This window comes from Phalangium opilio, unplaced genomic scaffold (assembly GCF_054372755.1).
Source record: "Phalangium opilio isolate 3A_F unplaced genomic scaffold, DU_Popi_V2 ptg000070l_1, whole genome shotgun sequence".
In the NCBI taxonomy this organism is placed as follows: Eukaryota; Metazoa; Arthropoda; class Arachnida; order Opiliones; family Phalangiidae; genus Phalangium; species Phalangium opilio.
The window spans coordinates 14,664,645-14,682,058 of NW_028324182.1; the positions used below are offsets into that span (position 1 = coordinate 14,664,645).

At 37.7% G+C, this 17,414-nt stretch overlaps 2 protein-coding genes across 2 annotated transcripts in view; one reads left to right on the top strand and one right to left on the bottom strand.

Moving 5' to 3' along the window:
* The window catches only part of LOC149661914 (uncharacterized), a 205,479-nt gene that overhangs the window by 2,843 nt on the left and 185,222 nt on the right, over positions 1 to 17,414 (top strand). The window lies entirely within an intron of this gene.
* Ent3 (equilibrative nucleoside transporter 3) lies at positions 258 to 4,309 on the bottom strand. Its single transcript, XM_089843890.1, has 8 exons — positions 4,013 to 4,309; positions 3,113 to 3,840; positions 2,985 to 3,059; positions 2,671 to 2,918; positions 2,244 to 2,607; positions 1,979 to 2,166; positions 1,683 to 1,923; positions 258 to 1,610 (listed from the first exon to the last, which is right to left on the bottom strand). The coding sequence occupies exons 2-8, from the start codon at positions 3,564 to 3,566 to the stop codon at positions 1,213 to 1,215; spliced, it is 1,968 nt and encodes a 655-aa protein (XP_089700016.1). The 5' UTR covers positions 3,567 to 3,840; positions 4,013 to 4,309; the 3' UTR covers positions 258 to 1,212.

Consider the following 17,414-nt stretch of genomic DNA (forward strand, 5'->3'; position numbering starts at 1 on the left):
GGAAGGATTTAATAAATTCATAATACCCCTGTTTAATTTTGTAATTACATATAATCGAGCGAGAAATTAGCCAGTTGTGGAAAAGCCGCGAAAGATTTTTACAAAATATTTCTGGGAATTGTTTTTTTTTGTTCTTTGGCGGGAAAGTTTCGACAAGTTTCCCGCCTATTTTTAGTGTCTGGAATATTTTATACATGTACATTAATATCATAATATATCTTAATATATATTATCATATAAAGGAGAGTATATTAGAGCGACAGCGGCCCGATGTTACTATTTATTCGCGGGACATACGTAACTTAATTAAAACATATTAATTTAGAAACTTTTTACACACACCGGGTAAGGTTATCACGCTGGTTCTTGGCTTGTCATACTTATGCTTATCAAATTACTTAATATTGCAGGGTTTGCTCTGTTACTCGTTATTTCCGAAGTTTTATATAATGGGGAAATGAATACGTGTACAGAAATATGTTACAAATATCCACGCTTATCATATGGCTAAAAGAGTAGAAGTCGTGTTGCTTTTTTTTTGCCTTATTGATTTGCTACTTGATTAGACAAATATTTTGACAGCATTATTACGGGTTGAAAGCCGCGCGTGCGATTTGTATTCAATGGACGCCTCATATTTATATATAGGATTTGTTTTTATTTATTTATTTACTTATTTATTAATATATGTAGAGGTAAATAACTGCTTTAATTTGTTCTGTTTTGTTTTGTAAGTTGACTTTTTTTTTGGACGAAGCACATTTGTTTTTAAATTACTAAATATCTTTATTATTATTTTTTTTCATTTGTTAACTCTACCGATATAACTGGGCTTAATTTAATTTATTTAAATTTAAGTTTTAAAATTCGGATAACTTGATTTTTCTATTTTGTACCCATATTTCCGAATTTTACTTTTTTATTTTTCAAATTAATTTGCTCTAAAATAGATAGGCCTACGAACCCAAAGTGAAATCATTTTCTGAAGCCCTTTACTTTCTCGTCTAAAAATCTCATCCCAAAATATAATATACATCTAGTAAAATATCATAACTTGGAGTATTTACACTTTTTTTTCTTTTTTTTTCATCATTTTATGGCGTAGAAACATTCATTTTATTTTTTCACATACCTTTTTTAATTAGCTTGTTGTCGAACATTTGTAAATTAACTTGATCACTTACTAAATGTAAATGACGTTAGAGCATTTAATTAATATAAACCGGATGTATCGTTAACGGTGCTATTGTTATCGTGGAAGACATCAAACACCGTGATTCCCGATTTTCCGGCAGTTAAGTTGCTTAGGAGGCCATTTATTGTCATCATGGTTGTGGCAACGGTTGCCGCCAATGTCGTCGTACCGTTGGAAATAGACGCGGGAAATATGGTGGTCATTGAGGTGGTAATGGCCGCGGTTAATGACGTAGACGCGATTGTCGTCGGAGGAATTGAAGTCGAGGCTATTTTAATCGGAAACATGCCGTGAATCGGACCAATCCCGCCTTGGCAAGGATGAGTTAACGGTGGTCCCAATAAGTAATCGATTAAGTAAGCTACACCCGAACCAGTGGTCAAACCAACGCTGTACGATAATGTCATGATGTTTCCTGAAATCAAAACCAAAATGAAACGATCATTTGTTTGTTGGCTTTTACTGGTCATCTAAAATTTGGACGTACCAGTCAGTTCCTTTTGTTCATCCGGTACTCGAGAAGGGGCCAATATCATAGGGACGGAGCCGAAGATGCCGTTACTGATACCCAACAATAAAGAAAAGCACATGGCCCAACCTTCGCCGGGGATTAACGGTTGACCACGTGGTGCAGCGCACATGGCCATCAACGGGACCAATAAGATTCGAGTGAAAGTCAACAGGACTAATTTTGGGCGACTCCATTCGTATGGAATCGAAGCTAGAATCTGAATGACGGGTGGTTTAAATACCCGGAAGATTTTTGGGGTGCGTTCAGCTTACTTTTCCTAGGAAGTCAAAGAAGTTGAAAATGGCCATGACAATTACTGGCATCCAAGAACCGAGCCGGCAACTGACAATTTCGCTCTCGATCCCCGGAAATAATGTCAAAGTGACGAAATAGGCCAAGGCGATGCTGAGCATATAGGGCCATATTGATTTAGCCACTTGCCATCGGGCCACGACTCCTCCTACGAGAGATAGAAGACACGTTTGAATTGGAAAACAATTATATTATTGGAAGATGGAGGTATTGACTCTGTCTTACTTTTGATTCCTCCCCACCACTGTATGTGTTTGGTATAAGCGGTTCCTCTCATTCGGACGACAACTTCCTGAACACGGTATGTCTTCTTACCCATCTGGGGACCAGGTGGTAGAACCATGGATTCGGTGGAATGTCTCCAAGGATCGTCGTCATCACTGACTATGTTCTCGGTGGAACGATGGTGAAGGGCCATGGAAGAGTGGGCGAATGTTTCGGTAGCCGTCGGACCCATACACGGTTCCTGATCCAACATCTCGCAAGATTGAAACGCCGAGTCGGGTGGTTGGGGCGAGGCCGGCGGAGACCGTAAAGAGAGGACGCCGTATTTACCGCTCTTTGATTCCGCCGGATCCAACATGTCCACCTTGAATTTAAACAAGTATTGACTAAAACATTCAGGACACTTTCCCAAGGTTCTTGTTCTTACCAAGCCCACATCTTCCGTGGGTTCCAGCGTGATTTTTCTTTGGTATTCGTCGGTTTCATTAGCGGCGGTGTTGCAAAGGCTGACGTAAAAGCGAACAAATTCGGTTCGCTGAAGAGCGAAATGAATCCCGAAACAAACTGAGACAACGGCCAGCGATAAACTAAAGAATAGAACAGTGTTGAAGCGTTCGTCTTCCAATAAACCTTTAGTCAATATTCTATTGACTGAGATCAATAATCCGGCCGCGCCTTTTTGAAAAAATAATAATAATAATAAGTGTTTGCTCTGAAGGTTACAGCGATACTGAAACTTACTTTCTCCCGTCATAACGGCTTGCGTATACCTTGATGGTAACATACTCGTGTATCCGTAGAAGCTGGACTGTTGCACTGAAAGATACCAATATCAACCAGACGAAACTTTTTATCCAGCCATTACTTACCGGTACAACCGAAAGCGACGACGGCCACGGCAATCAAGTTGACTTTGTAACCAAAAGCGTTGTCGAAACTTTCCAACCATATTTCAAAGACGGCCACAAACATCAGAGTAAAGAAAGATAAGATGTACCCGAAGACAATTCGAACGTGTAGACTTAGAGTTTCTACCAAGACGTTGTTGATAATAACAGCCACGAAGGCGACTAAGATGTATACCAGACTCATATCAAAGACGATGGTTGTCCCCGGGTAACGATCTTGAAAATAATCCACGGCGATGATGAAACTGTTGTAGGGTAATAAGAACCCAACTCCAGCTAAGACCAAGGCGAAGTAGACGCAGTGACAAGGGTCCTCCGGGGGTTTGGGGTGACCTGATCGAAATCTCCTGGACAATCGGTCCGCCCTCGAACCCCATCCGAGTTGAATATAACCTCGTGATAAATTTTCGTCCATTTTTCTTTTTGATTTTTATCTCAAATTATTTCTTCAAAATTCCCAGTTGGAGTTAAAACTCATTTCTTATTCCGGTCTCATCGTTCTTAAAAGCCTTTTTTTTATTATGTAAAGGGTGTCTAGGGGGATGAAAAATTCATTCACCCCTTTCTTTATCTACGGGGTAGTCTCTCCCCAGCGATATCCATCTTATAATTTGTGTTTAAGATGATTAGAAGGATGGTACGTCGTCGAGGTTTCTTTTTTCTTTCTCCCCTTGCATTTACCTTTATACCTTTTAAAGAGAGAGAGAGGGAAAGGATTAACTTCGTTTCAAGAAGGAGCTTAATATCGTTGGGATTAAAATAGGGTAAAGGTATCTCAAGGTCGTCATTGAATGACACGGGTATGACCTTGAGACACGCGACTCAACGCCTGCATGGGTTAATGAACAGCTTTCTCCTTACCTCCTCGCGTCTTTCGCTATCGCGCCGTTGTTTTCCTTCGCGGCACCAGCGAGCGATTTTCTCTGCACACTCTGCCGCTCCTATCTTCACTTACATTCGGCCGAATACCTTCCTCTTAAACGCCGATGTACCCGAACGTACCCTACACCTCTTTAGTTTTTCACTCTCTGGTCTTTGTGTTTCTTATCGCGTTCCTATATTCATTTTAAGCTTAATTAAAACCGTCCCAATTTTCGCTCCTCACGATTTTCGTCGGGTCTCGAGAAAACTGTCATGGCGCGCGATTTTCGAGTAGGGTTTCCCCGCGCAGCGCTGCTCTTACGACGGCAAAGAGGGCTCCTCTGTTTTCGGATCGATAACCAAGAATAGGCTGTAGGTCTACTCCGTCCACTTAGTTTCCCCGAATAAATAACCATTGCACGCTTTTAGCAATGTCTGTTTGGTATTGTATTTCTTATAGAACTTTAGCTTAATTCAAGGCAGCAGTATGGACAGGGATGCACTCGGAGAAACGTGTATATATATATATATATATATATGGAATCTCCCTTTTAAGGGCTAAGGAGGACCAGGGACTTTTGGGTTGGGTGCGAACCCGGTTTACGTTTCATCGCTCGATGTATTATATTTCTTCCTTTCCTCATGAAGGGAATATAACTTGTAAACATACGTTAATTCTCAAGGGACGTAATTAGATATTAGCAATTGCATTTTGAATTTAAACAAAAAGAAATATTAAAATCTTCAGCCTACTTCTTTATATGGATTAATTTAAATGTTAAAACGGAGTCCCCCCGGGAAACGTTTCAAAAGATTTTGAACCTCGATTATCGACTTTCGAGCTTTACTATATTATTGTTTCATTTTATAAATTGGTTGATATTTGGTTCGTCTGTTAACTTTAATTGTAAAATGTTATACATGTATAAAGAAGCCCCTTATTTGGTAACAACTTCGTGTTATGAACTTTTAGGTTATATTATAAGGGATCTCTATCCATTCTTTCGGAAGAAGTAAAAGGAATTCTCAACGGCGTAAACGAAGTATCTGGTGGGCGTAGGATGTAAGATTATTTGGCCAGCAAAGAGGTCAGCGGCCCGATAACTAAGAGAAAGGGAGTAGCAAGCGGAGGGGTGTAGAGGTATAGCCTTGCCACGCGCTTTTTCCCGGTTAATCCAAGGCGAATGTTTGCCATTAGCTCCCAAATTAACGTCACGGTGGCCAGAGACATTACTTTTCTCTCTACGGTCAAAGAGATTCTATTTACCATCATCACCAATGAACCGAATTGAGCGTGTACTAGACAATATTACCCCTTTATCTCGCGTTCACTCTATAACGATCAACGCGTACGAGACCATAATGGTAGGGTTCGCCATCTCGACTTGGTTCCCTTTCCCCTCATTGTCTATACGAAGTTGAACACGCGTGTAACATTTTTTCGACCGAAGATGGTACTAAAAACCAAGGGGAATTGCCATGTATTTTGAATGGGATTACATTTGCGGTTGATATACAGGGGTTTGTAGGCTTACGTGATGGTATAGTCTTATCTTCGGATTGGATGATGCGAACCCCCGGATGACGAGGGTATATTCTCATTTTGTCTTAGAACGAATCTACGGGACCGAAATACACTCAAACAATAGGGTGCAAGTAACTTTAGCGATGCTTCGGTAGAGGAAAAATCTAATATTACTTTTGTTCTTCTTCTTCTTTTGTCGAGACAGTTTCTCTCATTGTTACTGTCCGCATCCTCTTTCCCACGCAATCTTTTACAAAATTCTCTCTTCATCTTACTAGGCCTACGTACATACCAAGTGTTACGCGAATGTGATCTCGCGACAATCATCCCAGTGCAATAACCTCGTAACTTACGATTTGTTACGAAAATATAAGAATTAAGAGTCGTTTTAGTGTATTCCGATCTTATATAAATCCTCTATAGGGGATTTGAAATCTGGTAGAGCTCTTTGTTGATAAAAAAATATTTTTTCAGGAAAGCGAGCTTACAGGGTGAATGATCTTATGTATTTTTCCATAGCCCCTGTAGAAATGTGTTTCCCGCTGTACGACCAATACAGAGAAGTGCGCATACAGGATGAACTACCTTATTTTTAGGGTGTTTCTGTTAAGTTTGGCATAAGTTAAGGAGAATGTTCTTTGGGCGGTTTTGTGTCACTTTTAGAAAGAGTTACGGAAGGACTTAACGGTTTTTTGCACTAAACTCCAGGTTTTTCTTGCCAGGAATTGAATTTGTATAGCACCCTTCACCAACCACATCATTAGGGCTAAAACGGCTTCAAAGTTTCTCAGCTTTAGCTCGTAATATCAAGTAGAACAGTACAAGCCACGTATAATCTTTTAATGTATTGTATCATGACAAAGGAATAAGGGTTCTCGTTATGATGTCTCCAATATAGAAAGGAAAACCCGTTCAAGCGAAATTGTTTCTGCGGGGAAAAATTTGAAAATTTGTTCGCGGTCTTTCTATCACCCCGGGCTCGTTACGTATACAGGCACCCATTGTTTATAAGTAACGCGGTTTTAATTATTCAAATTGGTTTCGGCATTTTTACAACCCCCTTCAAGATCTCCTTCTCCTCAGTCCCAGCCCCCCCATCTACGCTTGAATTTAAACGACAAGGGGAACGAAATTTCGGGGACAATTTTCCTCTTCTCTCTCTCTCTTTGCTACATGCTGGTACGGTTGATTTCTAGCTATTTATACGTTCTGGCAGAGAAATTAACGAGTGTTGATATTGGTTATTAAAAGGCGATTCTTTCATTCTTCTAAACGAAAATGACCGCTCGCGCACCACTATCTTGATGGCAAACCCCTCCTCGCCTTCCACCCCACTCATTTTAAACTAGAACGCGTAAATACGTCGTTTATTTTGACGCCGTATTTTTAGAATTTTCCCTCAAAGAATTTATATTATAAATGTTTTGGAATATATGGTTTAAATTCTGGTTGGGTGAAAGTTGTGAAATGATGAAACGAAAAGCTTCATTGAATAATTTAATTTTCATCGGAAAAAGCCAACTATAAAGTTAACTATCAAAATTTGTTTCTTAGTTGTAAAAATATCTAACTTTATTTTCAATTTATCTTCAAATTCAAGTATTTTAATACGGATATTCAATTAAAAATAGATTAAAATCTAACTTTTAATCGAGATTTCGGCGGTACCATACGTTATCTTTTCCTTCGCACTGTTCGTAACTCGTTTTAAGTTAACCCCGGGTTGTTATTTTTTATATTAAAAAGTTAGGAATATCTTTATCCTGAAATTATCCATCCGGAAAACCAACCGGCGTTGAAATTCCACCAAACCACCTTTCAGGCTTTACGGCTCTCTTCACTTAAGAAAATGATTTCGGTTTTCAAATTTAAACCTCGCTAACGTGAGCGGCCTCTTTTGTAATTTAACTGGGGACTCTCTGAAAAGTTTCAAAAGTCTATTTTAACAGGGTTCGTACAAACCTGGAAAACCTGGAGAAGTCAGGGAAATAAATTGTTTACTAAAAGTTCAGGAAATATTTGGTGGAATTCATAATTTTTTTATTTAAAATTCAGAGAAATCAGGAAAATTTGTGATTCTCAGGGAAATACAAGGGAAGAAACCTGGAAAGTTGGTTTTTCCAAGTGTAGTATGAACCCTGTTTAACCAAAATGGACTAGACATCCCCGTTGTGTTCCCCTTCTCCTTTTCACACCTTTTCTGGATGCTCTCCAAAACCCCCCATTTTTCGTCTACTGGGAATAACTCTGGACGGAGAATTTAGAGAGAAAGTTCATTAAAAGTTTATTCCCTACTAGAGAAGGTTTAGGCGTACCTATGCATAAAGAGTGGTTAAGCTATTTCATCTCAATTGCTGTGGGTTTTCATTACTTTCTCAAATTTAGCTAAGTATGTTAAGTCTAAAATAAGAATCGAGATAAACACTATATCCATTAGGCACGTTATTAGGAGTACAATTTAAGATCTTTTTAAATGTAGAGTGTTTATACTGTAGATTCGGTCGAATCCTGCAGGACAGCTTAATCGTATTAAAAATATACCAGTTACGTTTATTTAGATTAAAGGCAAGACGATGTTGTTTTCCGGGAAGGGGGTTGGAAGAAACGTGTATATGGCTTCGCATTTCGGTTCAGTATAACACGCAATTAGCGCCGATGGAGTTTTCCTCTATCTCCTCTTCTCTTCATCCTCCGGAGTTTTGTTCTCCAGGGACAATCTAATCAGAAGAGCTTGAGAGAGAGTACTATCTACTTACCCTTAACAGGAGGCTTCCAGTAGATTATATACGTGTATGTATATGTATATTGAAGCAAATCTGGTGTATCCGTAGCGAAGGTAACACTTAGTTTTATTAATTTCATCCGCGTGCACTATCTCGGGATTCACTCGCAGCTAAAATAGCTAACGGAAGTTCCTTTGGTTAAGTTAATGGATATGTACTATATCTGATAATCGAGAAGGGTTATTTTTGGAAACTGGACGTATAATTTTGTCAGGTGTAAAACTACAGTTAGATTTGAGCGTACTTGAATACGTTTAAGAGTTCAATATATATATTGATATCATATCAATCTAATTCTCAGGGTGACCTTTGGTCAGGGATAATTTGATAGAAGTTCAAGGGAATTTAAAAATTAGGTCAAAAACGTCAGGGATTTTAAGAAATTTTTCGTTATTTTCGTTGGGTTTTGCGAAAATTGCATCGTAGCGTTGCACATGCAATAAATAATTTCTCCCGGAGAGTTAACTAACTTGTTTATGACATATATATTCTTATCTTAAAATTGTAGTGCTAATATTGACAATTTTGGCATGCCTTAAAAGTCAGGGAAAAAACGCTTCAAAAGTTAGGGAATTCGAAACGTTTCTTAGCAATTTAAAATTATTTCCAAAAATCTAACGTAGTGTGCGTCCCTTGCCCCAAATACTCTACAAATTTAATATAAGGATAAATTTCATTCCTTTGTACAGAAACGGATGAGATGTTGCTTTATATCTTGCCTGATTAGTTTGTGTTTTGATACATTGCTTGGTTTAAAGTACGGGATGCACTACGCTATATAAGCGATAGATTTCAGATAGTTTCGGGGTATAGGGTGTTAAGGTATTTTTTCTCGTAAACGAGATTTCTTCTTCCTTATAGGATGGGAGTCCGGGACTTCAAGGATGATTTGGATTTTAGACGAGCTAGTAAGGGGAGATTCTTTCTAGCGATATACCCTTTATAGGAAGTTTTTATATCTGACTTTTGGGGGGTAGGATTGGAATATACGAGATATCAAGCTAGCCTTCCTTTAGTCTTCTTTACCGTTTTTGTAAGGGAGCCAAGCTAGATTTTGCCACGTGCTATTTTCCAAGATAAATGACCGGTGAATATTAAAAATCCAATGCTTTTCTTCTTCCCTTTTTTTTCGAGATTCCCTTCTTCGGATTCGGCACAAAGTGTATGATCATGAATGCATCCATTTAGAACATAAATATTCAAAACCGTATATTCCCTCTCCCGCTTTGTACTATAGCTCTTCCTTTGTTCTTGTATGCTCAAGGCCTGGCGGTTTCATGATCCTATCCATGGAGCCTTTCTAAATAAATAAATAATTAAATAATTTATACACTCTTTATCTTTTTAACTTGTTGGTATGTATAGATAACTGTATTGATAAAATATCGGGATGTTTATTATCATAGCTTTTGTACTTTTGGGTGATCTCCATCTCGTTTTGTTTAATTAAATATTCTTACGAAATTTATATTAATTCATGGATAGTGGGACCTTAAAAGACGGGAATAAGGAATGAAAAAAATGAGGCCTTAAAATCAATAAGCGATTTTTCTTAGAAACTTCTTCTTTTTACTAAAATTCTACAATAAGCCCATCGCTAGCGAGCTTTTGCCTTTTTGGGCGGGCACCCCCGTATATTTCTCTTTCAATGTAGGTATATATATATATATATATACACACTCTCTCAAATATAACCGCTCCCCTAAGAAAATGTATAGATTTTTTTCTCTTCTTCTCTTACCAGGGATTTTTATCTTCGTTCAAACCAAGGTCTGTCTAAAAGAAAAATGCTTTACATTTTAGAAATCTTCAATATTTTTTTTTTAAGCATATCCGATTAGAAAATTTAATATTTTTTCCAGTAAATATTATTATTATCGAAAAAAAGATTTTTTTTTTAAATACAAGAAAAGAAAGTTCTTATTTAAATAGAAATTGCCTGGTTTGTGGTTCAAAGTTGACACACACGCGGCTTTATATTATATCAACAGGTCAAGGTTTTCCACGGGTCAGGGAAGGTCAGGTCACGTTAAGGAATTTGGAACATTTACACAGCAGCTCTTGATTCTGTTTTCTGAAGAATCTTGACTTAGAAATTTCTTTCTGTCTTTCCTATGCTCAATTTTTATTTTTTTTTTGGGATAGGGGTTTGAACTTCCGGATGAGAGATATGTATAAAAAAGGGTATAGGTGGGGTGCTCGGAACTGGAAAGTAATTACTGGAAACTATATTGAGCGAATCCCATTAGCGTACGCTACCATAACTTTCTCATTTTTTTTTCGTTACTCCTGGGTTAGGGAGAGAGAGAGAGAGAGAGAAAAAAAAATTCGATTTCCAGCGAACGAAATTATCAAGTAAACAGGTTGCGAATATCCGAAATGGATCTCTGATTTGAATTTAATTATTTAAACTATACGGGAGCCTGGACCAGAGATTCTCTTCGATATGTTTTTCAATCCGTATGGATTGGGTTCTTCTTTACATGTACATTTTCTCTTGGGTAGAAAAAGTTAAGAAAGATAAAGAGAGAAAGGAAGAAAGACAGAATAAAAAAAATAACTCAATTTCGCCTGAAGAAATCCAATTTTAATTTTTTCTCCTTCATTTCTTCAGGCTTTAATTTGAAATATATAAAATATTAAAGGTCGTATGCCGAGCAAATAAACCTGTATAAAGGGGTCCAAAGTCAAATGGAATTTAATTTATATGAAAATCAAAATTAGCGGTGATTGTTTTTAATTTATGTCAAATTAAATACGATCTATATCAGCCACTTCCTTGGTCAAATATTGTGATGTCCAGAACTCTTGTGTATACGCATTATTTCCAATAGACGTCACGTGACTTTCAATGTTTAGAAACATGAAGGAATTGTATTGTAAGTCGCTGTGAAACGCGGCAGCAGTTGTCGCGGTATTTAGCCTATAATAATTAAACCCATATCCATCGTATTTGATGTTTGTTTACGCTATGGACCACGTTTAACGGTAAACATTGAAAAGCTTCATATATCACGAAGTCACGTGTCACCTTGATGCGTATACAAACATTACAAAGGTCTACGTGACCCAAGTACTCGCCCACGTACCTTCAAGGAGTCTTAAAGGTTAGATTGACACCGCGTACATGATTCTCAGAAGTCGCCATTAATATTTTAATGCGTTATACAGGGTGTTTCTGAAAGGTTTGTTGTGATCTTTGGGCGAATTTGAGTCGAAAATGTTCTATGATATTTTGTCCTAAGTGACACCGTTTTTCGATTTATAGTTGGTGGAGTGTTTAACGGATGATCCCTTTTAACACTTAACCAAGTTTTTTATGCTCGTTAGTTTTTAGAGTTAGTTTTTAATTCAAATAAGATTTAGTCAAACGATTGGTGTTTCTAAATGTATTTGTTGTGTAGAGGTTATCGCATCCGCTTCACACTCGGAAGGACCCGGGTTCGAGACCACGTGGGTGCGGAGAAATTCTTTTATCCTCGTTTGTTTAAATTGACAACTAAATTCAGAGGTCGGTATCCCAATTGGGGTCAGTACTTCATGAGGTCGGTATCCCAATTGGGGTCAGTACTTCATGAGGTCGGTATCCCAATTGGGGTCGGTACCTCAAGAGGTCGGTACCTCATTTTGGTTGTCTCATCCGCCCCAAATCCGGAGAGGCCCGGGTTCGATACCGCGTAGGTGCGCCGAAGTTTTTTAAGCTTTCTAGTTCAAATTGACAACTAAATTAGCTCAAATAGCGTTCAGCAGCGTGTATCATGGCGCTGTTGGTAGCGCCATTGAATGACAATGACAGAAAGATCAATCCTCGAAGATGGTCATTACCCAATGAAGTCTTGTCTAATTAAGATAGTGCTCACACACGGAAGTTATTTTTTTATAGTTATTTTTTAATTCACATAAGATTTAGTCAAACGATGTCTTCATGTATATGTATCTGCTGTGTAGTGGTTAGCTCAACGGCTTCGCAAGCGGAAAGCCTCGGGTTCGAGACCACGTGGGTGCGGAGAAATTCTTTTATGTTCGTTTGTTTAAATTTTCAGTTTATCAATTAAATTTTATGGCTCAACACTCTAATCGTAACTTGTGTGGCAAAATGTCATTGAACATTTTGGACTCAAAATCGATCAAAGAATACCGCTGACAGAAACATTATATATTTTCAACGCATTCAATACAATAGGGGGTTTTATGTAGGAATGATGTGAATTCAAACTTTAAATATTTTAACCATAAAATAAATATTTTAAAGCATTTAGAAGGTATTAGGTAACTTTAAGTACTATTTTAAAAGAAAATCCGCTTTCGTTGTTTGGGCTACTTTGTTCATAAATTGAACCTAGAAAAAGACTTGAACAAAGTAAAGATTATAATCCGTCGACAAGGTTTCCAAGCACGAAGATGTATATTTGTTTTTCGAGGCATGCACAAACAAAATTTTGGTGGTGGCATTTATTATAAATATAGGATGGTAAGAGTAAAATATCTTAGGGGAGTCGAGACGACGTTAAGCTAAAAGTGCTCACTTCTTATATCTCTTTGAAGTACATTTTTTTCAGGAACATAATTCGACAAACTTGTCTTGTAAGGTAATATTTGTTTCGATCAAATTCCCTTGATGAAAGGTTATAAATAATTCTTACAGTGCAAACCTCTTTCATTTTTGTTTTCTTCGTGTTTTATGAACTATTCCTCTTATTTTTAGTGAATGAAGTGTTTTTTTTACCATGTCATGTATTCCGCAAACATTTGATTTAAATTTTTGTTTGCGAAATCAGTCTTTTTAACCACATCGTATGATGAACATCTACGATGAGGCTCTTAGTTTGACCTGCCCTGTTGTCATTCTCGTAGTAGTAGTGTCAATAGTAGAGCCTTTGGCAGTATAAAATTTTTCGTTCGTCATTGAAGGGAAAGTGAAAGGGAGAGAACTGGGGTGAAGTTGATATTTTTCGTTCGTCTACTTAAAAGGAAGGGAATTATGATAGTTAGGTTAAGCCATATACTCTCCCTTAAAAATTCCTCTCACCCGTCGACAATAAGAGTTTGACCGCTCCCCTCTTTCAACATTCAAAGAAATCGAGGGAAATTTTGAAGAAAAAAAAAGCTACGTTATTTTTAGAATGGTCTTAAGGCACGGGATATTACAATTATTAAGTGTTTTACCGAATTCTTTCTCTTTCAAACTCTAAAATGTTAGAAATTTATAAGATGCGAAAATTACGCGTCGAGATAAGTCTATGTTGTAAACTCAAACTTTCTGTACGTGTATTAATCGAGCGTTAAGTAATCATTTTAGCACTATTAAAGGTAACTCGATCATCGAGGGGGTAATCACTAAAACTTTCTGTTCTTCTATTAGGGTTACTAAATAGTGTGTGATCATTTTAGCATTGTTAAAGATAACGCCTCGTTTTTAGACTGGTCTTACGGGTAATAATTTTATCAATGTTAGGGGTAGCGCATCGAGGGGCTACTCACTCAAAATTTCTCTTTATGTCGCACTATTATAATTATAACATAAATAAATTTATTACGGGTAATAATTTTAGCACAGTTAAAGTAGCGCATCGAGGGGCTATTCACATAAATTTTCTGTACGCCTGTTAAGTACGGTACGATGTGGCTACTATATTACGAGCCCTTGTTTAGAGTTAGTTCTATGTCAAACTAGATTTAGTCAAACGATGTCCACTTGTATATGTATCAGTGGTGTAATGGTTGTCTCACCCGCTTCGAGTACTCGTTTTAACATTTTTGTAGTCCAGAAGTGATACTTTTTAGCCTATCAACTTTTAAGGTGAGAGGCAAGGATGGATATTAGGCCTTTTTTCATCAGCTAATAAGCAGTTTCCTTTAAACGACCCTGAGAGGGTGTAAATGCAATGAGGGGACGCGTATATTTAGGGGTTTCAACTTTCCACCCTTAACGATGGCGTCTTATACCGCTTTTATGGAAAAGCTTTCGTGTACTTGAAGCGGGCGGGGAAACCATGGATATGGAACTACAAATATGGAAGTTGAGGTTGTAAATCTCCGTAACGGCCTCGTATATCCGTGGAGAACTGGAGATGTTTCTCTTGAGGGTCGTCCTTGTACTTGACTTTGCAAGAGGGGGAAATGTATTTCTTTCGCAAGAGGGAACTTATTCTTCAACCTCCTCGTTACAAGTTCCTCGAATGCTCATTATTGAGGACATATTCCTTATTATTATTAATACTTGTGGAATATAGCGACCGAATAACTTTTAATTATAAATTTTAATTAGATATTCCTCTTTTGTTAAATGCTTCTTCAAAATCATTACTTTGTTTATGAGGAGACTTTTTCTCCTAATAATTTCTAAACACGGCTGGGTTGGGGTATTATCCAATCTTTTTGAGCTAGAACCCATTACGTAAAGTACTTGTGAATATCATATTATTTATTTATGTTTTTCAAAAACAAAAATTCAACACCTCTTATAAATAAAAGAAAAAATCGATAAAAGTATCCTTTCCAATATGGAGCCACGTGTTACGTATAAATATAAATAGATCCTAGATTGTAGGTGGATAAAAAAGCCAACTTTTCCCTCGTAAGAACTTGCGCCCAACCTGTCCTCAAATCCCTGGTCCATAATCGGTCCCATCTCATTTGAATTTCAGGAGCAGGAGTTGATCATTTTCCTCTCTCTCTCTCTCCCTCTCTCTTTTTAGTTTTATCTTTATCTTCTCCCCTCATCTCATGTTTTGGGACTTTGGGAGTATAAGAAAGTATATAGGGGAGATACCAACTTTGTTGTTATATTACTTAAGAGACGCTGTGTTTTCCATTCCTCTCTCTCTTTCGTTGCATCAGAAGTGAGATGAGACCAGAAGTACTGAGCTAACCAAATTCTTCACTCGGCGAAAGTGAATAATCTTGATAACACACCAACGGTTGGCCCTCTGGTAGCGGTTTCAGAATTTTCCCTCCAAAACGTGAGACGCTCGCGGTGGTAGACGGCCGAACTAGATTCAAGCACCCGCGTCCGTGTTCCGCGGCTTTTGGTTGAGGGGAAGGGGGGTAGTAAATGTTTTTGGAACTCGACCAATTTTTTCCTCTCTAGTTTTAGCGCGTGGGAAGCGGCATAAAATCCTCAAATTTGTTCACTAGTGCCAGGATCTACTATCAATGCTAGAGCCCTTCACTTCTAGTCTCATGATCTAACTTCTGGTTGCATGCGCTGAGGGGTTAGGCTATAAGAAGACTAAGATTGTAGCTTCGTTTTCATTACTTCTTATACTAAGTTAAGAAAGGGTAGTAATGCTATACCCTCCAAGGTTCGTGCCTTAAATCAGGATCATCCTTAAGGAAAAAAAAACTAATTAGAGACTCCGGACTATAGATTTTCCTGGAAAATCGGAGGGGTAAAAACGTCCTCCCATGGTACAGTACAGAATGTACACTAAACTACTATATATACTCTTAGCTAATGGCCCAGTATCCCGCCTTAATTTACTACAAGTCGCTTACGCGTTCCTGCATGGTAAATTTCCATGGCGTCTTTGACTTTTTTTTCTTCTTTCTTTGGTTTTATTTTTACTAGAAGTTGGCTCCCTTACCTCATTGGTATGGGGTTTGCTGTAATAATGAAACTAAGGACCCACTTAACCAATTAAACTCATGCCAGCTTGGATCTCCCCCCGCGCATAAAAAATTAAACTTGGCCCATCTTTCTTCTTTCTTTACTAAAAACTTTAAGGAAAGAGAGCAGGGTTCAAATTTTCTTTCAAATTATTCGCTCCACTTTAATTTCTTAATTGGTTTTTTTTTTGGTGCTTTTTCTTAATATCCTTATCATCTGGTTGGTCTAGAGGACTCAGGGTTGATACGTAACCTGAATAACCCGAATAAGTTACGGGATTTGAATAATTCGGGGGCCATAGGTTAGGGATATTGTCAGAAATCTGTTCAGGGATGATCTGAAAAAGTCAGGGATTTTCATTGAAATAATTTCATACGAACCCTGGAATTGAACTGAGTGAGATGGGAAAGGTTTTCGCATCTTATAGCTGTAAATGGTTTGTTTCTAAGATTTATTTTTTTTTCTTTGCATTTTCTTGTTTGGATGGTACCGATTTTTTGATACCAATCCCTGAAATCTAACTTCAAGGCAAGCTTCCTTATGTTACTGCTCATAAATACAAAGTGCACGAAGTTGGTATACTATCCAACCAAATAAATATTTCAGAATGTTTCTTTTATTTTATCTTGGGGGGCATGGGAGTTAGGCTTAACTCTCTGGGCCGGTTTCATCATATAGTGTAGTGTTCTTCTTGCTCCTTGGAACTTTCAAGCCAGGAGATTGTATTTACCTTAGTTTTGCCCTGATTATTTTATTGCTGGTTAGCTTAAATCCCCAAAGTGTGGTTCGTTGGTGCGGTAGCGTAGCTGTACTTTTATTTCCATGGGAGTATGTTATTTATAACGATGTTTTACGGGTATTTTGTTTACTTTTTATTTACAACTAACATAATTAACAATGAAGTTTCAGGGGAATGTATTGAGAAATCACAGTTTTCACCCCAATCAATATCTTTTAATCATTAGTAGATATTGTAACATTTGGTGGTGGAAATTAATTTTTCTTCCCCAAAATTATTGAATAATTTTTGCGTCTCTTTATGTATGGACTCTTTTCTCCTCAATCCGCCTCTGAATATTCAACGTTACCTTTCAGTTTTACCTTGATGAACTCCCTTTACATATCCCATCCCTTAAGGTAGTGTGAATTGAGATGGCAATGCTATTTAAAAGAATGAGCGTGCCGTGCCCGGAAAGATGAATTCGATCCACTTTATACAGATGGAGCCTCAATTCCCTCGTAATTCTAGCTAGTCTTATTGCTTCCTTCCATCCTTCCAAGCCGAGATGGCAATATTAAAGATCTCGCCCCTTAGCGCAGAAGAGAGAGCGGGGGCTGAAATTATCTTAAACAGCTGCTATGGAGCGATAACTGGAAATAAGAAAACTTCCATGACTATAAGGAAAAATGAGAAAAAGAGATCGTGGGGTTGGACATTTCACCTTTTGTTAAATTTTTTGGAAAAATCAAAGATTCCTTCCAACA

Excerpts from the sequence above, each read along its gene's own strand:
- Ent3 (XM_089843890.1), bottom strand. The coding sequence starts at position 3,566 with ATGGACGAAAATTTATCACGAGGTTATATTCAACTCGGATGGGGTTCG. Across the intron at positions 2,919-2,984 it reads AGCCGTTATGACGGGAGAAA|GCGCGGCCGGATTATTGATC; the intron begins GTAAGTTTCAGT and ends TTTTTCAAAAAG. Across the intron at positions 2,167-2,243 it reads GTGGTGGGGAGGAATCAAAA|GAGGAGTCGTGGCCCGATGG; the intron begins GTAAGACAGAGT and ends TATCTCTCGTAG.